Genomic DNA, 26,387 nt, shown 5'->3' with positions numbered 1-26,387 from the left:
CTATTTTCTCTTCGCTTATATACACCGATGAGCCAAAACATTATGACCACTGACAGGTGAAGTGAATAACATTGATTATCTTGTTACAATGGCACCTGTCCAGGGGTGGGATATATTAGGCAGCAAGTGAACAGTCGGTTCTTGAAGTTGATGTGTTGGATGCAGGAGAAATGGGCAGGAGTAAAGACCTGAGCGACTTTGACAAGGGCCAAATTGTTATGGCCAGATGACTGGGTCAGTGCATCTCTGAAACGGCAAGGCTTGTGGGGTGCTCCTAGTTTTCAAATTTCCGAACTTCAACTGGCCATTACATTGGAGTATTAGGCTGCCTGACTCACAGTTAATTAGGTGGTCATATGAAACTGATTACACAAATTACTAGCTGATGTCTCGGAGCTTGGATCCTGGTGTAGTCTACACACGTTCTGCCATCACAGATTTTCCATGGTGTATTGTTTCTTCCAAATGTAAGTTACAAGAGTTTGGTGAAGTATGGAAAATAAGCTAATTTATCTATTTAATAAAAATTAGGCTTAACTTAAAACAGCGCAAAGGGAGACCAGTCACATGTGCATTGTGGGTGGAAGTGGATTTTACAGCATGCCAATGCCATTTATGGTTGCCATTTTGGTGATATTCTGTTTTCAATGGCACATATCTAATGACATCTGGAACTGATCACATGCCCATACTGCTACTAATAAATGGGTGATTATTATTGTTAGTAACCACAGATCCCAGATAGATCTTGTACCTGCCACGATAAAATGTGTGAATGTAAAAATCCAGATGAACTAAAGCTGGCTCCCAACAGCACCTACCTCACAGAGCCTCATGGAAACTCAGTAGAACGAGTTAGGGAAAACAGGGAAGAAATCCAGACACGAGAGGACAACCACCAGGAGAGATGTTTGCAATGATGAGTTGCACTGAGATGGGTTGGTAAGAGAGGTATATGAAACTGCAGAATCTATGATCATCGAGATGGGATGATCAGCCTTGAAATTACGCACCCACCTCAGTGCACCACATACAGTTGTGTTCACGGTTAAACACTGACATAAATCTATCCCCGACACCGTCTGCTCGCAATCCATGTTCATTTCTGACTCTTGCAACGTTAGCCAATTGGTAAAGGATGTGTTTAGGATTCTGAAGGATATTGGCAGTGTGGCTTCTGAGAAGTTTCATGGTGGGATTATCTAGGCCTGGTGACAGAGACTCAGTATAGGGGCTCATTTCTTTAAGATGGAGATGAGGAGGGACATTTTCTCAAAGCTTTGGGGACGGAGTCATTGAAAATATTCAAGGCAGGTTGACCTCCGAGTTGCTTTTGTTTTTTACTAGGAATCATAGGCTGGTAAACTTTAATGCAAGTGTTCCAATATCAGAGAAAGACTCGTAGCAAGCAGTGTGTGTCCCAATTTGGGTGTGATATCCCACACCTGCTGCAATACCTCACCAAAATACTTATGGATGTATGAATGTCAGGGAGATTATAGATTGAATAGACCTTGCTCACTGCAGTTTTACCCAACATGTTGACATTGAATAAGATATGCCTTTTTTAACCATTCTTTTACACTGTAAAATCTGCAGTAAATATGTAAATTCAAAGTACAATAAATTGTGGGAATAAGTGATAATACAATTAGAAATTATGAAGGGAATTTAAATTACAGCTGCATTATAAATTAGATAATATTGGAGGTACTTTTCAAGCTATTAAATTATTGACTCATTAAAAAAAAAACAGAAATATTTCCAAGTCTTGTTTTGACAATGATAGTCTACTATTTCAGAAATAAGGATCAGAGACATCGGTGATCTTTTCCTTTAGGATAAATTCTTCCCACGCGGAAAGTTGATGTACAAAATTACGATGTGGCCGAATGGTTGCTTTACACGCCTCCACTTGTGCCCATACATCCTAAGGAAAAGGAATATTGAGGCACATTTTAATACTTGCAAACGCAGGTTTCAAAAGAGAGCAATAAAACAAAGTACATTGCCTATTTCTCAAAACTATTAAGAAAGCTGTGGAGGCTTCATTATTCCTCTTTGCAGCCATAGTGGGGGTTCATTTGTGATTGGGGGGGGGAAGGAATGGAGAGTGCAGTAAATTGCGCACCTGCAACCTTTACCACAGATAATTATTATTTAGTGATATTTCTTTAAATTGTAAACTTTCTTTGGCCATCTGTCCAAACAGCTAATTCCTCTAATTGGATCAGTCATTTGGTTCTGCGTGATTCCACGATCTTATGCTGGTCTCAACCCACTCTGTCAATGATAGACCTGATAAGACCTCAAATGCTGATGCTTACTCAGACTTGTGAGAATTCAACTAGAAGTGAGGTGGACATAGTTTCAAATAAGCACCGCAAACAAGCTATCGTCAAGCTGAACAAAATAATTGTAGGGATTGACTATCAGGATTCACTGATCTCAATTCCTTATCACTAAGTCCTTTAGTTCCATCTTGAAAAACAAAGAGGATTTGAGATTACAAATATTTTAAAAAGGAAAATGGAAATTCAATCTCAAACTGTAGAAAGAAGAAGAAATGTTTACTCCCTCGATGGATTAATGGATTTAAAAAAACCAGGTTCCAATTAAAAAGCATTTAATCTGGAGAACCAGTTATCACAAAATAATTGTATCTCATGAAAGCATCTAAAACGAAAGTAGATTGCACTTTTTTGGAGAAAAGATTATGATTTTGTTTTCCTATTCCACCATGCTTTTCCCTGTACTAAATCAGCCATTCTATCTGCTGGGCAGAAATGCTGAGTTCAGAAAGGATTTTATACACACAATGACCAAAAGGAAAATAGTTCTGAGGTCATGGTCTGATGGAGCAGCATTGTTAGTGATGGAAAGTAAACAAACTGCCAATTCCAGAAATATAAAATAAAAATGTTGAAAATACTCAGTAGTCAGGGTCTGAAGAGAGGGAAACTTGATTGTTTCAGATCAATAATTCTTCACCTGAACTGAACAGAAATTGGTGACTTGTCTAATTTTCATTTTTATTTTGACCTGATAATCAGCAAATATTGCCAACCCCACCTTCATCAGGACGGCAGCAATAACATGATTATTCAGACAGTTTAACAGCAGTTCTGTCATATCGCTCTCAGAGTTCAGGGTGACTGCTGGTTCCAACATATCAATGACTTTTATACAATTCTCTCATTTACCTTTAGTGGAAGTTTCTGAAAATGAATGAGGTAGGCCATCACTGCAGTACAACAGCGACTTATACCTATTGTGGAGATTACGCACACAACACCTTTACTCAAGTGCTCATCTGTGTGTAATAAGAAAGTAACAAAGTGTCATTCCAGAACCTCTTGAAATCAGGTATCACATAGTTGCAATGTTTACTTAATGCAAACTTACTTTATAACTGTAAAGTTCAAAAATCATCAGCACACATTTTGGAGAGTAGTAGAATTATAGATCCTGAAGTTACTTGTTCGTATCATTAAACATCAAGATGCCCCACTAGGACCCAAAGATGAAATCTGTATAAAATGCTGAGCTGTAACTTGCACAGTACTTCCCTCTGGGATGGTTGAAGTGGAGCAAGTGACACATTGGATGCTTCTGCTTTTTCCACCTTAATGGGACCCACAATATGCTTGGAGGCCAGTATGAAATGTAAGAGGCTAAGCTAATGATTGGTCCTCGAGAACTCAGTGTTTTAAAATAGAAAGCAGCCATCAAAGGCAGAGAGAGATGTGCTTTAGGGTTTCGGTGACTTTAATGAGAAGGCCCAGATTACATAGATTCTGCTTCTGCAGGAGCCATCTCCCTGCTTTGACAAAGACTGCAATTAAGTTCCTTCCACAATGATTTGGGTTTAGTGGTCTGGGAGGGTGGGGGTGAATTCCCATTTGAAAACAGTTTCCATGACAACTTGTTTAAACATTTAGAATTTGGTATGCCACTGAAACAAATTATTATTAATGTGCTTGATTGTCTAAATATTGCTACAACTGTGCAATGTTTACCTTTCCTCATAACAAAAGTATCAAATCTATATTTCTGAGTGGTCTGGTTTGTGCTTGATTTACAAGTAATCGCTTGTCTCAGGGTCAGACGAATGTGGGGGCCTAGTTCAATAATCCAGATATGGCCCTGTACTGCAGCACTCCTTCAGTACTGCATTAGAGTCACAGTCATACAGCATGGAAACAGGCCCTTTGGCCCAAATTGCCCATACTGGCCAATATGCCTCATCTCCACTAGTCTCATCTGCCTGCAGTTAGCCCTTATCCCTCAAATTCTTTCCTATCCATGTACCTGTCCAAATATTTCTTGAACGTTCTGCCACAACTACCTCCTCCATCAGCTCATTCCATACACCTACCACCCTTTGTGTAAAAAGTTGCCCCTCAGGTTCCTATTAAATCCTTCTCCTCTCACCCTAAACCTTTATCCTCTGGTTCTCAATTCCCCTACTCAGGATAAAAAGTGCATTTACCCTATCTATTTCTCTCATGATCTTGTACACCTCTATAAATTGTCTTTTAAACATTGTGATAATAATATATTTTAAACATGATAGCCAGAGAATATAGATTGTCAGACATGTTCTTTGTAAGGGATGACACATTCTCAGGCGAGTTTAAGGGTTATCATTGCATTTTGTTTTGAAGATGTTTTGGGGATGATCTTTGCAGCCAATATTTATTAATCCAATATTACTTTACTTTAAAAATATAGATTGTTTGAACAATGCCACATCGATGTTTCAGGGCTCTTCTAGTACACAAATGGATTGCTTTGTACCATGCATCCAAACATTGTGCCAGTACTTCTCAAGACGTTTAGATGTATGGTACAAGGCTGTGAAGATCAGAAGATCCCGAGAAGCTACTACAATACATATATATATCATTCTTTTGTGCAATGCCCTGGTTATTAATGAAAGAATCTAAGTATTCACACCAAATTTCATGGCCTCACTGGCAACAAAACTCTACTCTAGCTCCATAGAATCACTCAGTACATTATTGATGCAAAGGTAGATGTTGGAGCAATTTGCTAAAGTAGTGGCAAGCATTCATCCTAGATATTGAGAAAGCAGCCCAGTCACTTTTAGCTGTCTCTTTGAAGATTTGCCCCCTGCCACAAGAATAGGAGCAGAAGTATTTGCAGATAATTCCATAAATGTGTCGAAGTTCACAACACACTGATAACGAATCAGCCTTTGCCACCAATGGCATGACCTTGTTATGCAACTGTCACAAAATGACCATCTCTTAGAAGAAGGATCAAAATGATCCTACTCACCCATGTAATACAAACTATTTTACATTATCAGCCTTAGAATGAATATATCTGGTGAATGTTCAAACACCAAATATTACTTGCCCAAAAACATATTGCTCTCTTGAAAACGTTCCTGTGAAAATATAAACTTAAATTCTTAAATTATGGGATTAAGTCCAGTAAAATTGCTGGGATTATTTACAGTCCTTTTTCAAGTTTCATGAGATAGTTCTTGGTTCATGCAATGATTAACATCCTATCCCCTGGCACTGATCTCACTGAAGAGCACAAAAAATTGTCACACAAACGAGCAACGTATAAATAGCTCGAATTAAGCTTTTTGGCTTGAAAACCACGTTTAACTTCCATAATTCAAAAGCAAATGCTGGAAATGCAAAATAAAAATAGAAAATTCATAAATATTCAGCACATTAAGGAGGTCTGCAAAAAGCCGGAAATTAGAGGTAATGAAAAAGGTCATTGACTTGAAATATTAACTCTGTTTTTCTCTCTGCAGATACCTCCTGCCTTGCTGATCAATCTTTAGCAGTTTCTGTTTTAACGCATCTTCCCAAATTTACTGATTAGTTTTATGATACATAGATTGCAGGGCTCATCATCAATCAAAAGAATAAAAAATGTGTTTAAGTTAAAGGGTATAACATTCCCTGTATTAACATATATTCTTGGCATGCTGGAAAATAAATTCAAAATTTGCAGAGCTATGAATTAACTCACCCAGAAAATTACAGATCAATGGAAAATGGACAGAGAAATCAGTGGAATTTGAAGAAGTTATGTGTAAAACTGCAATGCTTGAATCTTCTCCCAAGCTAAAAAAGATAAACAGAGTGAAGCAATTGTTTCTTAATGTTGTGAATTGAGGTTGTACACATATATTTGAATTTTAGGACAATTTATTAATATGTTCGTATGACCAGTATGTTAATAATAGAAGTACATGGACATGTCTTAGGATGAATGAATAAATCAACACATGGTCATATATGTTTTTGTTAAAAAAAATCACTTTCCCAATAAGTACTTTTGGTACCAATCAACCATGCAGAGATATCGCTCCCATGCTGCTGTCGTTCTGTGTGAATATCAAGTGTGGGCAGACAGAGCTGATGCCAGGCTCAACCAAGCGCAGGCTCGGCGATCGCTTCGCTGAACACCTGCGCTCGGTCCGCATTAACGCAACTGATCTCCCGGTGGCCCAGCACTTTAACTCCCCCTCCCATTCCCAGTCTGACCTCTCTGTCATGGGCCTCCTCCAGTGCCATAGTGAGGCCCGCCGGAAATTGGAGGAGCAGCACCTCATATTTCGCCTGGGCAGTTTGCAGCCCGGTGGTATGAACGTCGACTTCTCCAACTTCAGATAGCTCCTCTGTCCCTCCCTTCCCCTTCTCCTTCCCAGATCTCCCTCTATCTTCCTGTCTCCACCTATATCCTTCCTTTGTCCCACCCCCGACATCAGTCTGAAGAAGGGTCTCGACCCGAAACGTCACCCATTCCTTCTCTCCCGAGATGCTGCCTGACCTGCTGAGTTACTCCAGCATTTTGTGAATAAATCGATTTGTACCAGCATCTGCAGTTATTTTCTTATATCACCAATAATCATATTTACATAGTAATCCACATTATTTTAGCAGACCAATTTTCCTCTTGCCTTTTACAGGTAATCCGAGACAGATTGAAGACCTTTTGTTGCCATTGAGACCATGATCAAATACATCACGAGCCAATAGTATTATAGATATCTAATTACAGAACAGTACAATACAAGAACAAGTCCTTTGGCCAACAATGTCCATGCCGAACATGATGCATGGCCCACCCTTATCTGCCTGCACATAATCCATATCCCTCCATTCCATGCATATCCCTATGCTTATCCAAAAAACTCCTACATGCCACTATCGTATCTGCCTCAACCACCACCCCGGGCAAGTGTATTTCAAGCACTCATCCCCTCAATAAAAAAACTTGCCCCGCACGTCTCCTTTAAACTTTGCACCTCTCGCCTTAAACCTATGCCCCCTAATATTTGATTTTTCATCCCGGGAAAAAGGTTCTGACTGCCAATCCTATTTATACTCCTCATAGTTTTATAATGAGTCAAACGTCTTCTTGATGTGTACAGTTGCATGACCCTGCTTTCCTTAGATTGTGCATCTACGAAGTGGGCGGCTCAAAATGCTTAGCTCAAAAGTTTAGCTTAAATGCTTAGCTCAAAAGATGAGTGTTGTTGACTCTGTGGAATCAAACACATTCTTGCACTGGGGTCAAATATTAACATCAAGGATAAAAAGGGAACACTGTGGGCTCAATTGACCTACAGTTTGCCATTCTCTTTCAGGTTGTTGTTGGGTCATTCTGACAAACATACACATTACAATACGTTCAATTCATTGAGCCCATGCCAGCTCCCTGCACAGCAGCCCCATCAGTGCAATTTCCCCCTTGCCCCCACTGCTGACTTGCAAATTCCCCTTTTGATTCTTTTGCCACTTGCCTCGCTGCACAGATTTGCAATGCGAGAGGAAACTGGAGCACCAGGGGAAGCCCATTTGGTCACTGTGAGAACATTCAAAACGCTATGTAAATAGCACCCAAGCTCACACTTAATCTTTGGTTCTGACAGCTGTGAGGCAAAATGCTCCCCTTAAAGCTGGAGGTTATTCAGCCCATCAGGTTCATGCCAGGCCCCAGCAAATCAATTCCATTAGTCCGATTACCCCACTCCTAATTTCCTGGGAGCCCTCCAATTTATTCTCTCTCACATATCTACCACTCTCTTTTCCATTTTTTCAGCCACTTACCTACATTAAGGAGAGCAGCCGACAAAATCAAGGACCTTTTCCACACCAGTCATTCCATCTATACGCCGCTTCCATTGGGCAGAAGATGTGAAAACTTGAAAGCCGTTCTATCAGACTCCTTCCCCTCTGTTATCAGACTTCTGAAAGGTCATTCCGTAAGCAAGGGTACAATCCCGATTTCGCAATCTCTCTCATTGTGAACATTGGACTTTCTCTGTGGAACTGCTATGCAATAATGCTGAAAACCTATAGTCCGCACTCTGGTATTTTTCTCTTTGCTCTACCTGTTGCACTTGTGTATGTTTAAATGTATTCATGTATAGTATTATCTAATTTGATTGGATAGCACACAAACAAAAGCTTTTCACTGTATCTTAGTACATGTGACAATAATAAATCATTACCAATTTGCAATCACCAATTAAGATACCGGTACACCTTTTGGAAGTGGGAGGCAAACAAAGTATCTTGCCGATACCAACATAATGATGGCACATCTGCATCCTGGGCTATGGTGCTCATCTTTATGATCATATCAAACTCTTACAGACATCACAGGATCATTCAATTTCCTGCTGGAGGAGTTCATTGTATGGGACGCTTGAATTAACTCCCCGATGAGGATCTATTGCATTTTTGTCTTGGGTCTCCGACATGCAAGGTTGCAGAGGAGTAAGAAGGTGTAAGAAGGGTCTCGACCCGAAACGTCACCCATTCCCTCTCTCCTAGATGCTGCCTGACCTGCTGAGTTACTCCAGCAATTTGTGATACCTGGAAGGTTGCAGAGGTTTCTGTTGATTCTCAAGTGTAAGTAGATACCCTCAGTGGATAATCTGAAGGCTCATATGTTCAAAGATACTGCAAGGTTCCTACATTTCAAACCCCATCATTGTCTACTCCAGTTATTTTTTGTACAGTAATGATTTACCAGCAGTACAAGACATAAATCAGTGACTTTCTACGTAACAAGCCTCAGAATGTGCACATGTTGAAAGAGAGTAAAGAACATCTTCACAATAACTTACGTTATCACTTTCTCATGGCAGAGATTGAGATATGCTTTGATCTTCAGATCTTTCCGAACTTGTACATTACAGGATTGTCTGTAGTCGCCCATGTAAAGTTTGGCTGGCAAAATCTCAATTGGATAGGGCTCAAAGGCATCCAACTCCTATAGGCAATATATAATACAGAATAATTGACATGTCTTACTGAGCATGATTTTTCAGAAAAGTAACAGGAGTTCCTTGTAAAACTGTGGGTATTTCTTGGTACAAGAGTGAGAATAAGGAATTCTCCAGATGTGTGTGAACGAGAAGCCCAATGTTTCCTGGCCACTCTTTTATGAAAAATATTTGTCACTTGTAGCCACAAAATCCAAACCAGCAAGTGACAGACTAGTTAGAGCTGGCAGAAATGGCATCGGATGATCTGTTGAATGTGGAGGCCTGTGGGGTGGAGGGTGAGGAGCAGAGGAGCATAGAATTGGATGACATGCAGTCAAGAGCCCTACAGTTATGGCAGAGGCAGAGCCACAGTTCAGGAAGGTATCTCCCCCCACTGAGCCTCCTGTAAGGACTCTGCAAATTCCTTCATCTCTGTTGTGTTTGCTTTGATGGGTTATCTCATTGAGGTGGAAGATCATGAGGGCCATGCATAAAGAGAACACTCATAGTTTAGTTTAGAGATAGACCACAGAAACCGGCCCTTCAGCCTGAGTCCGCACCGACCAGCGATCCCCGCACATTAACACAAGCCTACACAAACAAGGGACAATTTACACTTATACCAAGTGTTCAAACCCAAGCAGATTAGCATACAAACCTGTAAGTCTTTGGAGAAGACCAGGTAGGAAACCGAAGATCTCGGAGAAAACCCACGCGGTCACGGGGAGAACGTACAAACTCCGTACAGACAGCACCATTAAATCGGGATTGAACCCGAGTCTCTGGTGCTGCAAGTACTTTAAGGCAGCAACTCTACCGCTGCGCCACCTTAGTTTTTTCCAAGGAATGAGGATTCAAAAGCTAGAGGGCATAGGATGAAAGAGAGATATTTAAGAGACCTCAGGGATAACTTCACTCAGAGGGTAATCCATATCTGGAATGAGCTGCCAGAGGAAGCTTTGGAAAGGAATACAAATATGACTTACAGAGACATTTAGACACATATATGGATAGGAAGGGGTTAAAGGGCTTTGGGCCAGATACGGACAAATGGGAGAAGCCCAGAATGTCAACTTGGTTTGCATGGATCAGGTGGTCAGAAGGGTTGTTTCCATACTCATTAGCTCAATGAAACTATGACTCCATGATGATGGGACTTTCCACACAGTTACCTCTGAGATATCTATCTTCTTCCTTAACTGTGGCATCCCCTCGATCATACTTGACAGAACCCTTGATTGCATCATTGCAAACACTCACACCTCTATTCTCTCTTATTCTCCTCCTGGAGAGAGCAAGAACCAAGATCCCTTGGTTTTCACCTTCCATCCCACCATTCTCCACATTCAATGTACATCTTTTGCAATTTCTGCAACCTCCATCAAGATTCCACCACCTTTCCTTCCTCTCAACTTTCAGCATTTCAAAAGGGCTAAACCCGTTCCTACTGCTCAGTCCAATCTTGCATCCCACCTACATCTCCCCATCTAATGGTACTTATCCATGTCAATCTGTAGCCTGGTGCGCTGTTATAATGAGCCTACTGCAAGCTTGAGGTATTCTCCAGAGAGGCACAATGCATCTTTCTGGATTCAGTACCAAATTTTGCAATTTAAGTGAATTTGTTTTTTCTATCTGTATCAGAGTTGGCCAGTTAGTTGGCTTTGCTTTGTTTGTATTCTCCCTCTCTAACTGCTCCCATTAATGCATTGATCGAATGATGTCTACAACTTATGTCCATAAAAACCTTAAAGAGGCCTCACCCTTAAGAGATATTCCCTTTGGTTCAAAAAACCCCTTCCTCTTTCCTCAGTTCTGATCAAGGGGCGTTGATTGAAAATGTTAACTCTGTTTCTGTTTCCATAGATGCTTTCTGACCTGGTGAGTTTTTTCAGCATTTTTTTGCTTTGAAATCCTTTAAGTTCCTCAAAATGTAAGCACTTAATGCAGGTGTAATTGCTATCGCCATTAAAGGTCTTTACCAAATCCCAAATGCTATAACACATCACATATCTTGCTATTTCTAATAAATCTTGTTTTATATGTTCAATTATTTCAAGTTGCTATTTACCAAATAGTTAATTTTTAATCACCCTATCTATTAAAGGACAATTTATCAATCTTTTACAATTACCTTTCGTAATTTGTGACCTTTTAGACTAAACATTTAGTCTACAAAGACATTAATTTTTACAAAGAACGAGATACAATTCTTAATACTTACCATTTTAAATTTCCACTAGTATTTGAGGTACACAACATTTCCATACCGCCTCTAAGATAAATGTCCAAACTGATGATATTCCCACCCTTAGCACCGGTTATGATGCATTCCATTTGAATTATACTCTACGCAAATAGATGGTACGGCCCAACACACCTATGCTGACCAAGGTACCTTCCTGAGCCTGCATTTGGTCTATGTCCCTCTGAACTTTTGCTCTCCATTAACCTGTCTAAATCTCTGTTAATCATTGTAAATCTTCCCGCTACTACTAATTTAGCTGGCAGTTTGTCCATGTGCCCACCTCCCTCTGTGTGGAAAACCCACTCCTCACATCCCCTTTAAATCTTTTTCCTTTTACTATAAATCTATTCCTAGTTTTAAACAACCATATCTTGGATTAAAAAAACTCTGACCATCCATCCCTATGCCCCTCATGTCTTTATAGACCTCCATAAGGTCACTCCACAGAAAACAGTCCCAGCACATCTAGTCTCTCCGTATAACTCATGCCCTCCAGTATTCATGTGTACCCACTGTAGTTTAGTCATACCCTTTACAGAATGGCAACCAGAACTAGGCACAATATCCCAGGTGCGGTCTCACCATCCTCTTGCACACCATAACATTACGCCCCAACCTTTGTACTCAATGTCCTGTTCAATGGATGTCAGAATGCCACATGCTTTCTTCACCACCTCGTCTACCTCTGTCTTACTTTTAGAAAACTTTGTACATGCACGCGCCAGGTCCCTCATTCTATAACACTCCCCAGGGATCTGCCATTTACTGTGTAAATCATGCCCTGGTATAACTTCCCAAAATGCATCACATTATACTTGCCTTGAGTTTAGAATATAGAATGTAGAGATACAGCGCAGGAACAGGCCCTTCAGCCCACTGAGTCCGCGCCGACTAGCAATCACCCCATACACTAGCATTCCCTTACACACTAGGGACAATTTTACCGAAGCCAATTAACTTACAAACCTGCACGTCTTTGGAGTGTGGAGGAAATCAGAGGACCCGGAGAAAACCCACACAGCCACAGGGAGAATGTCCAAACTCCATACACATAGCACGCATAGTCAGGATGGAACCCAGGTCTCTGATGCTGTAAGGCAGCAACTCTACCACTGCCCCATTGTGCTGCCCTAAATTCCATCGGCCATTTCTTTGCCCACTTTCCCAATTGATTTAGATGATGTTGTAATCTTGAACAATCCTCTTCATTGTCCAACACCACTTTTGGTGCCATCCACAACTTACTAATCTTGGCGTGTACATTCAAATCCAAATTGTTATACATAACCAACAATAGAGAACCCAGCACTGATTCCCACAGCACACCACTGGTCACAGGCCTCTAACCTGAAAAAACAACCTTCCACTATGACTCTCTAACTCCTTCCTCGAAACCAAATTTATATCCAATTGATTAGCTCAGCTTGAATCCCATGTGATCTCTGCTTCCTGACCAGTCTACCATGTGGGACCTTGGAAAAACGATGATAAAGTGCATGTGGACAATGCACTTTGCCCTGCCCTTGTCAATCCTCTTAGTCAACTTTTCAAAAAACTGAATTAAATTCGCGAGTCATGATTTCCCACGCACAGAACCTTGCTGGCTCTCCCCAATCATTCCTTGCCTTTCCAAATGCAGATGGATCCTGTCTCTCTGAATCCTCTCCAGTAACTTTACCTTCACTGATGTTGAGAACACTAGCATGTTGTTCCCTGACTTGGCCTTGCAGCCCTTCTTAAATAAAGGTGCACTCTGTGCAGGCTTTTGTACTGTGATGTCCATCAATACGTACTGAGTAACACCCCAAACATGGCTCTTCTTAAAAAACACATGACATCAAATGCACACAAATTAGAAAACACAAGTGTGCGTTGCTCTTATGAAAATTGAAGTTGCTTTCTGCTGGGCAAAGCCACATGGTTCAAAGTTTCTTCGTTATTCAACCCTTCCTGTTCAACACAACTCGTGTCCTTACCTGTGGCATGTAAAATATTTTCTGTGTCCTGAAGAATGGATAGCAAGCAGAGAAAAGTTCATATCCCCCATTTAGGACTCTAATTGGATATCGGCAAACATCTTCCAAAAGCTTTGCAAATTGCATTGCATAACCTAGAAATTACAAATGTAAAAATAACATAAACATTTATGCAAAAAGCACATTATCACAAAATTTTAATGTAAAACAATATCTTAATCCAATTAGTGTAGACACAAAGAACAGCAGATGCTGGTTTTCAAAAGGAAGAGTAACCCAGCAGGTCAGGCAGCATCTCTGGAAGACATGGCAGGTGACATTTTGATTAGATAGACCCTTCTTCAGGCTGAAGAATAATCTGGACCCATAATATCATCTATCCATGCCCTGCTGCCTGATCTGCTGAGTTAATCCAGCACTTTGTGTTTTAATCCATGAAGTAGAACTATTTCCAGCAGCCCTATTGAGGGATTTCCAGGGAAAATGTTCCCGAGGTTGGGGGAGTCCAGAACCAGGGGTCACAGTTTAAGAATAAGGGGTAGGCCATTTAGAACAAAGAGGAAAAACTTTATCACCCAGAGAGTTGTGAATCTGTGCAATTCTCTGTCGCAGAAAGCGACAGGTCAATTCACTGGGTATTTTCAAGAGAAAGTTAGATAGGGCTCTTAGGGCTAATGGAATCAGGGGAAAAATCAGGAATGGGGTATTGATTTTGGATGATCAGCCATGATCATATTGAATGGTGGTGCTGGCTCGAAGGGGGGGAGGGGGAGCAAGAGCAGATCTGCGGGATATTGAGGAGACCCTGGTGAGAGCCTCATCTATAATGGAAGAGGGGAACCCCCGATTCATAAAGAGTGCAGACATCTCTGATGCCCTGGTATGGAAAACCTCATCCTGGGCGCAGATGCAGTGTAGACAGAAGAATTGGGAGTAGGGGATAGTCTTTACAGGAAGCAGGGTGGGAAAAAGTGTAGTCTTGATAGCTATAGTTATGGGAGTCAGTGGTCAATGGGATAAAAGTTGCTAATAAACCACGCTCGGAAGGCTGAGGTGGTGGGATTGCCGTAATTCACCGACAGGACTTCATGATCAACCTCATCTCCATCTCATCTGCTCCTTCATTTGAACACCTGGCTTTCAAACTCTCTGGCCACACACAATTAGTCATGGCAGTTGTCTACCGCCCTCCTATAGCACATTTTTTTCCTAGTCAGATGTGCAGCACTTTGGTCAACGTGGGTTGTTTTTAAATGTGCTATACAAATAAATTGACTTGACTTGACTTGACTCCCAAACCACACCCATCATTCCTTTCTGACTTCTCTGACTTTCTGACCCAGTTCTGTTCTCTCTCCCCCTCAATCCTCCTCCTCGGTGATTTCAACATCCATATGGACTCCACTGACTCCACAATAACCGCTGACTTCACTGAAATACTCAACTGCTTTAACCTCACTCAACACGTCAAATTTCCCACCCATAACCGTGGGCACATTCTGGACCTTGTCTGCTCCACTGGACTAAATCTACATCACCTCTCTGGCTCCGACCCCACCCTCTCTGATCACTTAGCCATCACCATGTCTGTCAACATTCCCACCCCAGCTCCAAAGCAAAAACGCAAAATCAACTTCCGTAAGCTGAACTCTGTTTCACCTACCTCGCTCTCATCCTCCCTCTCTGAAATAATGTCCGCCTCTCCCTTCGTTGACCTCCACAACCCATCTGACCTCACTGACTACTACAACTGCACTCTCTCCTCCTGCCTCGACCAGCTTGCACCTATAAAAACCAAAACAGTTTCCTTCACCCACTCTGCTCCCTGGTTTACCCCTGAACTCCGCATGATGAAAACTCATGCCCGCCAACTTGAAAGACTCCGCAACAAAACAGGTCTCACAATTCACTCCCAAGCCTACAAAGACCACCTGCAGCACTACAAAGATGCCCTCTCCCGCGCCCACTCCACCTACTACTCTCAAATAATTCACTCTGGCTCCGGTAACCCAAAAACACTCTTCTCTACAATAAACAAACTCCTCAGCCCCCTGGACACCATCTCCCAATCATTCACAGTTGACAAATGCACCACTTTCCTTTCATTCTTCCAAAGCAAAATAGACAACATCTACAGCACCTTAACCACCAACGCACCTGCTCCTCCTCAAACCACCTGCCCCCCCTTATCCTGTCAACCCCTGCCTCAGTTCTCCCCAGTCTCCACCACCGACCTCTCTGACCTCTTCACAGGAATAAAAACTGCCACCTGCTCTCTGGACCCCATCCCCTCCAGCTTTGTCAAGGCCTGCCTTCCTGCTCTCTCTCCACTTATCACTGCAACAATAAACTCCTCCCTGTCCACTGGCATCGTCCCGCCATCCCTCAAAATCGATGCTGTCACCTCCATTCTGAAAAAACCTGATCTAAACCCTGACACCCCAAACAACTTCAGACCAATCTCCAACCTACCCTTTCTGTCCAAAGTTTTGGAACGTGCTGTAGCTTCCCAACTCAAACACCACCTCTCTACCAATAACCTGTATGAAACTTTCCAATCCGGATTCCGCTCCAACCACTGTACTGAAACTGCGCTCCTCAAAATCACAAACGACATTCTCCTCTCCTCCGACGCTGGCAACCTCAACATCCTCATCCTACTTGACCTCAGCGCCGCCTTTGACACCATAAATCACTCCATTCTCCTCACCCGACTTGAAACCTCCTTTAACATCACCGGCACAGCCCTATCCTGGTTCAAATCTTACCTCTCTGACAGACACCAGTTCATCTCCATTAACAACTGTAAATCCCCCACCGCTCCCCTCCCCCAAGGTGTCCCCCAAGGCTCAGTCCTTGGCCCCCTCCTCTTCATCCTCTACCTGTTCCCCCTTGGTCAATTAATCCGCCGTCATGGTCTCAACTTCCACTGCTTCGCCGATGATATCCAGCTCCTCATCTCCACCAAGTCAATCTCCCCCACCACACACTCTACACTGACAAACTGCATCACTGAAATAAAATCTTGGCTTCAATCAAATTTCCTCAAACTCAATTGCAACAAATCTGAAACCATCATCATTGGTCCAAAAACGCTCACCAAATCCACCCAAAACTTCATCCTCAACATTGATGGTCTCCCAGTATCCACCTCCCCTCACATCCGGAATCTTGGAATCATCTTTGATCAAACCCTCTCCTTCGACAAACACATCAAACACATCACAAAGACAGCCTTCTTCCACCTCAAAAACATTGCCCGTCTCCGTCCATGCCTCTCCTCCACATCTGCAGAAACCCTCATCCACGCCTTCATCACCTCCCGTCTGGACTACTGCAACAGCCTCCTCTATGGCGCACCCTCAAAAATCATCAGTAAACTTCAATACATTCAAAACTCCGCTGCCCGTCTACTCACCCACACCCCGATCCGTGACCATATCACCCCCGTCCTTTACAAACTCCACTGGCTCCCCATCCCCCAGAGAATCCAGTACAAAATCCTCCTCATGACCTACAAAGCCCTCCATAACTTGGCCCCATCCTACCTGACCGACCTCCTCCACAGGCACACTCCCACCTGCACCCTCCGCTCTGCTGCTGCCAATCTCCTATCCCCCCACATCCGGACCAAACTCAGATCCTGGGGGGACAGGGCTTTCTCCATCGCTGCTCCCACCCTATGGAACTCACTACCTCAAACCGTCAGAGACTCCTCCACACTCACCACATTCAAAACATCACTGAAGTCTCACCTATTCAGTACTGCCTTCAACCACTGAAGGTCACCCCACCCTCTGTCTCCTTTCTCTGTTCGTTTACTTATTTACTTATTTATCTATTTATTCACTTCCCTATGTTCTCTAAATCCTTGTAAAGCGTCTTTGAGTATATGAAAAGCGCTATATAAATGTAATGTATTATTATTATTATTATTATTAATGTTCCCAAAAAGCTAGTGGCGGTTAAAGATTGGTTGCATACTGGGTTACTTTAGGAAATGACATACTGTTGAGGAGTCAGTGAACTGAGGAATATGACATTTTATACCCTTGTTCAAAAAAGCCTGTAGAGGCATGCCTGGCATTTTTCAAGTCAATTGCAAGGAAACATTTACAGATTTCAATCAGAGAATAAGCAAGTAAGCTGGAAATGTTTCCATGAAAGAAAGGAGATTCAGAACAGTTTGTTGAAAACAAAATCCTTGTGAGTCAAAATCCATTATTCCTGATTGAATATTTTGATGAATTAACAGAGAAGATTGAAGAAGAAATGTAGTGTCATCAACATGGGTTTTAAGAAAGTGTTTAGTGAAATCCAATGGATGCTGAGTTAAACTGTGAGCATAAAATAATGAACAAAGGCCACATGAAAAGGAAATTGGCTAAAAGGCAGTAAGCAGGGAATTATAGTAAGCAGTTGTTCGTTAGGCTGTAGGATGGGAGACATAAATCTAGGGTCAGTGCTTAAACTACTGCATATTTTATACACTCCAACAATTTGGATAAGAATGGGGTAAGATATATAAATGTGCAGACAACATCAGTGTAGTAAATCGAGAGAAGGATTGTCAAATGTTGGAAGAGCACTGTAAAAGGGTGACATACTGCACAGTCAAACGGCAGATGAAAGTTAACACACATTGGTGTGAAATTATGCATCTTCAAAGAACAAATTTAGCTTTAAGGAATGAAGCTAGATCTTCATTCTTTGGTATTCAGAAGAATGAGGGGTGGGATTAATGAAACACACAAGATCCAAAGGGAACATTTCATTGATGGAGATTCTCAAGCAAGGGGAATATTTACAATATACAAGATGAAACTTGCCTTCTTGTGATGCTGGCCAGGGGAAGGACTATCAGTGAGAGAGCATTTTTGTGGAAGTGATCATACTTCTGGGAGATTCAGACTGTTGTAGAAAAAAAGATAAAATAGTAGTAAAAGATCCAAATTGGGCCCAGGTCAATTTTACTAGATTGAGAATGATTTAGGAAAAATGGACTGGAAATGGCTGCTTAGATGACACAAGACCTCGATACGGCAGAAGGCTGGGAAGAGTACCAAATGTGCAAGAGTGAAATTGAAAGAGAAAGTAAGAGGTTCTGAATAGTAAAGTCAAAGGAAATCCAGTAAGGCTTTGTAAGTTCACAAACAGAAGTAGGATAACCAAGTATTGATCGAGCATCATTCAGGGTTAAAAAGATAACCTACGTAGAAGATGTGGGTAAGGTTCTTGGTGGACATTTTGCAATCTTCAGAAGAGTGGAATGACGCTGATCTTCTAGTTAGGCCACTCAAGTGAGAAATAGTGAATGATGTAATCATAATAGCAAATGGTTTAGCGATACAAGCAAACTTTCATGGACTCAATATGGTGAATAGCCTCTTTCTGTACCAAAATAATTCTACAATTCTGTAATGTAGTGGCAATAATGGCCAAGCCAGCAGTTCTATTCAATTGATTTTAAATTATTACGAAATTTTTCACAAATGCTCAAAATGAATGTGTAATCTTTTATTATTACTATGCTGTTAAGTATATTGTCATAACTATAATTTCTAAGCGTATCTTTACCTGATGCGTTCAGTGAGGTTGTGTGCTCATCATAAACCACACAATACTTAACACACTCAAGCTCTACATTATCTGGCAACAAATAATTTCCATACTTGTCCTGCAAATTAACAAATAAAAAGCATAATTGGAAGAGTATAATATTTAATTAATCAGTATGCTTTATCATTCTAAGAATTGAACATTTAGTTTTGGCACAAAGCCTTTAGCAAAAACTTGTTTTGGGTTCTAACCGGCTTGCCATTTCAGACTAGACGACAAGAATTATAAAGGAAACATTTTTTAAAAAATCATCTATATCTTTGTTGTTAGGTGCTAACTGGTAATATTTAATAGATTTTATTTTGTATTGTCGGTTTAATCATACAAAGAAAATGCAGAACAGTGTAGCAAAGGAACCCAGCATTTTGTGACTATCCAGCACAGGAACAGATCCACTATGTCTGTACTTACCACAATGGTAATTAAAACTAAACATATACTTGCACATGGTTTACATCCCCCCATTTCCTGCCTCTCCATATGCCTGTCTAAATGCCTCTGAAACAATTGTATTCTCTTTGCTTCAACAACCTCCCCAGGCAACATGTTCCAGGCAACTACCACTTACTGTGCAAAAAAATGTGCCTTGTAACTCTCCTTTCAACTTTCCCCCCTCTCACTTTCAAGCCAGGCTCTCTCGCACTTGACATCACCACCTTGGGATAAAGATTCTGGCTGTCTACCCTATCCATGCCTATTGTAATTTTATATATAGTGGGCCACTAGATTACAAAAGATTGGATTGTGAAAATTAAGCTAAGACTCTCCTCTCAGAGACTGTAGTCTAGTCACATCGCCTGGTTACAAAGCAGAGATCATCCACTGAGAAAGCCAATGCCTTCTCCAAACTCTCCCTTTGGTAAGTTCAAACATTATGAACCCCGAACTACGTCACACTATCTGTTATTAGACTGCCAAGAGTTTTCTTGCTGATTAGCAAATCAGTTCACCCCATCAATCCACCTGGGCTGCATTCAGACAAACATTTATCACAGTTCACTTGTTGATATCAACTCCTCACACATACGCTAACCTACCCCTAGGGCTGTCAAAGATGGAGATTTCAAATTGCAATTTGGAGGGAAATTGTTTCTGCTTTAAAGAAAATTCAGATTACATACAGTTCTCAGGAACTGATTATATAACCTGGGGACCTCCGGTACTTCTAACAGGTCTCTCCTCATCCTCTGACACTCTAGAAAAGAACATTCCATGCTTATCCAGCCTCTCCTTATATCTAATAAGCTCATTCACGAATCATAAATAATCCTCACAAGATTCAAAAAACCCTCTTCTGCACCTTCTCCAAAGCCTCCACATTCTTCCTGTAATACAGTGACACAATAGTCCATATTGCACACCATACTCCAAATGTGGCCAAAGCAAAGTTGTGTACAGCTGCAACATCATTTCCCTACTTTTGTACAGAATGCCCCAACAACTGAAGAAGGCAAGTATGCTATATGCCTTCTCTACCACTCTATCTACTGTGTTGCCACTTGCTGTTGTACCCCAGGATCCCTCCATACACCCATGCTTCTAAGGTCCTATCATTTACAGTATACTTTCCTCTTATATATGACCACACAAAGTGCAATATCTCACAGTTATCCAGATTCAATTTCATTTGCCATTTCTCTGCCCATTTTCACAACTTGTCTATATCTTGCTGCATGCTTTCTCCAATTCAGAGTCATAGAGTGATACAGTGTGGAAACAGGCCCTTCGGCCCAACTTGCCCACACTGGTCAACATGTCCCAGCTACACTGGTCCCACCTGCCTGCGCTTGGTCCATATCCCTCCAAACATCCTATCCATGTACCTGTCTAACTGTTTCTTAAATGTTGGGATAATCCCAGCATCAATTACCTCCTCTGGCAGCTTGTTCCATGCACCCACTACCCTTTGTGGAACTGTTCCAATTTTTGTGTCAACTCCAAATGTTACTAATCAGCCCACCTATATTTTCATTCAAATCATTTATATATAATCAAAAACAACAGAGACCCCAGCACTGATCCCTGCACACTGGCCACAAATCTCCAATCAGAATACCACTCCTCCACCTTTCTGTCTTCTGCCACATGATAGCCACAAATTAATATTTTGGAACTCCATACGGGTAACATCCAGTGCCCTATCCTCATCAACGTCACCTCCTCAAAAATTTCTAGCAAGTTTTGTCCTACATGACCTCCCCTGCACATAGCCATACTGACGATCCCTGATAAGCCTATGCTTTTCCAGATGTGAATTAATCTGTTCCCCAAGAACCTTCTCCAATAATTTCCCTGCCACTAGCCTTTGTTCTTATTGCCCTTTATAAATAAAGGAACAAAATTGACCACTCTCCAGTCCTCTTCCCGTAGCCTGAGAGGATACAAAGATCATTAGAAAAGCTCCAGAAATGTCCACTCTTGCCTTCCTCCTAGGCGAGATCTCATCAAGTGTACATCAATTTTAATTCTGTTTAGTTACTGAAAATTATATTGCTTATAGTTCACTGGCCAGAACTGCCTGAGTTAACCTATTTCCAACACTTAAACTGGAACTAGGCTGAAAGAAATAAAATCAGGAGTGGCAAATATGGCAATTTGAGCCTGCTCTATTATTCAATGATTGTGGTTCAGCTACATCAATGGCAGCTTCCCATCCACTCTCCAGGAAACTTAATTACTTTATTAACAAACAGAAATCCACTGATCTCAATGGCGAACAGACTCATTGACAAAACATCAATTGTGGCATAGCATTCCAATGATTCATATCCTCATGAGTTAAGAAATTTCTCTGAGACCTAAATTGTCTTCCTCAGACTACAATTCTTAGGTCTTCTGTAATTGAGGCAGTGCAGCGTAGGTTCACGAGATTGATCCCTGGGATGGCGGGCCTGACTGAGGAAAGATTGAAAAGACTAGGCTTGTTTGTATTCACTGGAGTTTAGAAGGATGAGGGGGGATCTTATAGAGACATATAATATTACAAAAGGACTGGACAAGCTAGATGCAGGAAAAATGTTCCCAATGTTGGGGGAGTCCAGAACCAGGGGCCACAGTCTTAGAATAAAGGGGAGGCCATTTAAAACTGAGGTGAGAAGGAACTTTTTCACTCAGAGAGTTGTGAATTTGTGGAATTCTCTGCCACAGAAGGCAGTGGAGGCCAAATCACTGGATGGATTTAAGAGAGAGTTAGAGTTCTGGGGGCCAGTGGAACCAAGGGATATGGGGAGAAGTTGGGCACAGGTTACTGATTGTGGATGATCAGCCATGATCACAATGAATGGCAGTGCTGGCTCAAAGGGCCTCCTCTTGCACCTATTTTCTATGTTTCTATGTTTCTCAGGGAAAAAGCCGCAGACCATCTGAATATCAATACAACATTGTATTTCCTTATGCTTTTGTTGAACTGTGCAACTTCATGCTTCGGTGTGACATATTATGGACCTTGGTGATGATATGTCAAATTCTATTCAATTTCAGCTTGGTTCTGCTGTAGCACTTTTCCTTTTGAATCAGAAATCAACCATCCCAGGCTTTGAAAACATTGGTCATTGGAAGCTTCAAAAATGCACTGCATTGTAGTGCACAATGCACTGTATGCATGTTCAAAAATGCACTGTATGCATCTCAATCCATGCATTTTGTGTGATATGTTAAACTGGGGTTCACCTGCCTACTCAAGTGAATGAAAGAGTACTTTTTACACACTGCAACTACAGGGATTTCGATCAAATATAAGACCAACATTTCAGTCCAACCTGGCATTCACTGTACATGGGATCTTGCATTGGGCCAAATGGTTCCCAATATAAATATTCACTATACTTTTTCAATTGCTTTTAAAGCAATTTGAGAACTCATGAGGATAGACTTTATATAAATTTAACTTATTTCCTCTATTATCAAACATAAATATAAAATATTACCCTTTTTGCTCTCTTGGCTGTTATCACGTGACTTTCATCATATTGATATTTGGTCCGTACATCTGTAAATATAGATTTTTTTTAAAACTGTATTGAAAATGAATTTATATTACAATAAGGATAGAATGTGTTACGTTGTATTAGATGTTTAAAGGATGCTTGAGATTTTTAGTTACTTCTTAAAATGTCCAATATTTAATATTTGCAGTGTATGCTATCAAATATCACACTCATTACTCAATTTTAGCATTAAAGCACCCTAATATAAGTTACTATTTTTGTGGCTGGCAATTTGTATTTTTTTAAAATACCAATAGGGAAATCATTTTATTGTTTTTTTTAAGGCAAGTGTATGCACACGCTGGGCTTCATGGTTAATATCAGTAAACCTTCTTGGAGATTGATCATTGTGAGCTGGACGATACACTGCCTTAAAATACATCTCTACAATGTCAGAAAAGAATTTCAGTGGACAAAAATTGTGACCACCAATTTTTTCATACAAAAGTGGAAGATAGAAAGCAGTTAAGTGGCAGTTATAAGCAGAAGATCAACATTATGACACACAATTTGTGTGTACTCTTATGCTGCTTTTCTGAGATTTAGCTCACCCAAATAACTTCAACATTAATGCTTTGGCCAAATTCACTTCTGGTAACATTCTGAGTGACATTGTCTTTAATAGTTACCAGAGCACTCTCAGAAGAACCATTTTAATAATATTTAAAACTTAAGATGCACAATATTTATAAAGCACCTAGACCAAGTTGACCCATTAGGCCCAAACCTCTCCTGCATTGATGCAGCACCCTCTCCTCCCCCCTCCCCTCTCCCCCTTCCCTCCCTCCCCCCTCCCAAACTCCCCCTCCCAACCTCCCCCTCCCCCCCTCCCTCCCTCCTCCCCACCCAACCTCCCCCCTCTTCGCCCCTCCCTCTCTCCTCCCCTCCCCCTCCCCCTCCCCTCCACTCCTTCCTCCTCCCCCCCTTCTTCCCTCTCCCCCCTCCCTCCCTCCTTAGGAGATAGATTTAAACTTTAAAATGTGAATAATTTTAAAAATATAACATCGTTTTCAATGAAACCTCTTCCATTAGCACCAAAGGGACGACGGTGAGTAAGGTGGGCCTAAAATTGTCGCGCTATCGTGTACCATTTTGGCTGCAGTTCAGGAACAAACAAACAAACAAGTTTTAGTATATAGATTTGTCCTGAGTCATAGCAGAATTACATAGAGCATATATCAGGTTGAGTGATCCAGGCTGGGGTCCTGGCAGCACACAGCAGGTTTCTAATAAAAAGTAATGGTCAGAAATGCCACAGGAAATTCTGTAAAATGGAAAGTGACATCTAACAAAAGAGGTTGTTGGCATTGAAAAATATGCCACATAAAAACTTGCTACACATGGCAAGAACTCATGACATAACAGTATGGAAATTGGATTAGCTAGCGCACAGAACTATAGTCCTGATAAATGGTACTATTCAGGTTACCAAAGGAATCAGTGCTGGAAATTTGGACTTGCAGGTCTCAATGCATTCTTGGTGTTACATCTGGGTCCTGAAAATATAGACTGATTTTTGTAATAATCAATCATATTGCTTTTCTTGCATTATGAAATATTTCATAAATCATTCAGACTAGCTAGGAGTATCAGGAAGTCTGTTGATTTCTATAAATGATACCAAACTACCTGAGCATGCTTTTTGCAATGTTGCATGTTTAACTTTGCAATGCTGTACCTTAACGTGATAGTGACACTAGAGACTTTAGAACAAAACTTTTACTTCCCACCGATGAGCATTTAGCACAGTTAACTACTCTGTGATCATTTTATCTTTCAAATTAAAGAGAATCTTTTTTTCTCCCATCTGCAAATTCTTCTGAAGTTTCTTCAGGGATTCCTGTTCTTCTCAGGCAGTCCCACCACATTGCACGCAGACTTGCTTCCTCTCCATTTCTGAAGTGAGATGGCTATTATACTTCAGTTACCTTGTTGTCTTGACAGAGTGTAGTCTAATTACAATGGTAGGGTAGTCTTAGTTAGATGGAGACCAGATTCTGCTGCACGTGTAGTTGTGCAGCACTTTGGTCAACGTGGGTTGTTTTTAAATGTGCTATACAAATAAAATTGACTTGACTTGACTTGACATAGAATTCTTTTCCACCTCCCTCACTTTACCTCTTCCATCTGGACCACCCTTCCTTTTCCCCCTTATTTAGACAATAAACAATAGACAATAGGTGCAGGAGTAGGCCATTCAGCCCTTCGAGCCAGCACCACCATTCAATGTGATCATGGCTGATCATTCTCAATCAGTACCCTGTTCCTGCCTTCTCCCCATACCCGCTGGCTCCGCTATTCTTAAGAGCTCTATCTAGCTCTCTCTTGAATGCATTCAGAGAATTGGCCTCCACTACCTTCTGAGGCAGAGAATTCCACAGATTTACAACTCTCTGACTGAAAAAGTTTTTCCTCATCTCTGTTCTAAATGGCCTACCCCTTATTCTTAAACTGTGGCCCCTGGTTCTGGACTCCCCCAACATTGGGAACATGTTTCCTGCCTCTAACGTGTCCAACCCCTTAATAATCTTATATGTTTCGGTAAGATCCCCTCTCATCCTTCTAAATTCCAGTGTATACAAGCCTAGTCGCTCCAGTCTTTCAACATATGACAGTCCCGCCATTCCGGTCCTTTCTTTCTCCTTCTCTCCCCTCCACACTCACCTCCCCTCTTCCTTTCCACCCCTATTCCCCATTTCTCCCACCACAGCACCCTTCTCCACGACCATCTCCCAGCTCTCCCCAAGAGGATGGCTGCCCACCGACTGCTGTCACCTATCCCCACCATTGCATTTCACTGATTCAAAGCTACGATAAAGTAAGAAGAGAGACATCTCAGAAGCACTGGCGTGGAAGGCGTTGTCATCAGAAGAGAAATGGTGGCACCAGAGAAACTGAGAAAATCCAGGAAGGTGGGCCTCCTCTCTCTTTATCATCCAACACACGCGCGCTGCACTAGCACCTTACATCAATATCAACCACTTTGCACCTTGCACCTCAGGCGCAGGTGAGGAACGACATTTCGTTCAGATGTATACTGATATGTTCGAATGACAAATAAATTATTATAATATTATTATATTATCTCCCTTTATTTAAACTTTGCTCTTTTTACTCACCAATTAAATAGAGATAAATTGGTTCTGTCAGCCTGGAATACCTTGTGCTTTGATTCAGCATATTGTAGAGCTCTGTTGCATCACAAAATATAATATTTATCATGACAAGGGTTATCAACAAGTCTTGGGTTGGTGCCTATTAAATCCTTCCAACACTCCAGCTTG

General features: G+C 41.3%; 1 protein-coding gene across 1 annotated transcript; it reads right to left on the bottom strand.

Moving 5' to 3' along the window:
* Positions 1-1,716: 1,716 nt before the first annotated feature.
* Positions 1,717-26,377, bottom strand: styxl1 (serine/threonine/tyrosine interacting-like 1). Its single transcript, XM_078422406.1, has 8 exons — positions 26,223-26,377; positions 23,044-23,105; positions 19,076-19,175; positions 13,499-13,632; positions 9,134-9,279; positions 6,022-6,116; positions 3,204-3,313; positions 1,717-1,930 (listed from the first exon to the last, which is right to left on the bottom strand). Exons 1-8 carry the CDS (start codon positions 26,323-26,325, stop codon positions 1,799-1,801), a joined length of 882 nt encoding a protein of 293 aa, XP_078278532.1. The 5' UTR covers positions 26,326-26,377; the 3' UTR covers positions 1,717-1,798.
* Positions 26,378-26,387: the final 10 nt, after the last annotated feature.

Source organism: Rhinoraja longicauda, chromosome 26 (genome assembly GCF_053455715.1).
Source record: "Rhinoraja longicauda isolate Sanriku21f chromosome 26, sRhiLon1.1, whole genome shotgun sequence".
Lineage (NCBI taxonomy): Eukaryota > Metazoa > Chordata > Chondrichthyes > Rajiformes > Arhynchobatidae > Rhinoraja > Rhinoraja longicauda.
Note: the sequence above shows the minus strand (reverse complement) of the source record. Positions and strands in the feature narration are given on the sequence as shown.

Excerpts from the sequence above, each read along its gene's own strand:
- styxl1 (XM_078422406.1), bottom strand. The coding sequence starts at position 26,325 with ATGATAAATATTATATTTTGTGATGCAACAGAGCTCTACAATATGCTG. Across the intron at positions 19,176-23,043 it reads CAGCCAAGAGAGCAAAAAGG|GACAAGTATGGAAATTATTT; the intron begins GTAATATTTTAT and ends GTTAATTTGCAG. Across the intron at positions 13,633-19,075 it reads AACCTCACTGAACGCATCAG|GTTATGCAATGCAATTTGCA; the intron begins GTAAAGATACGC and ends TGTAATTTCTAG.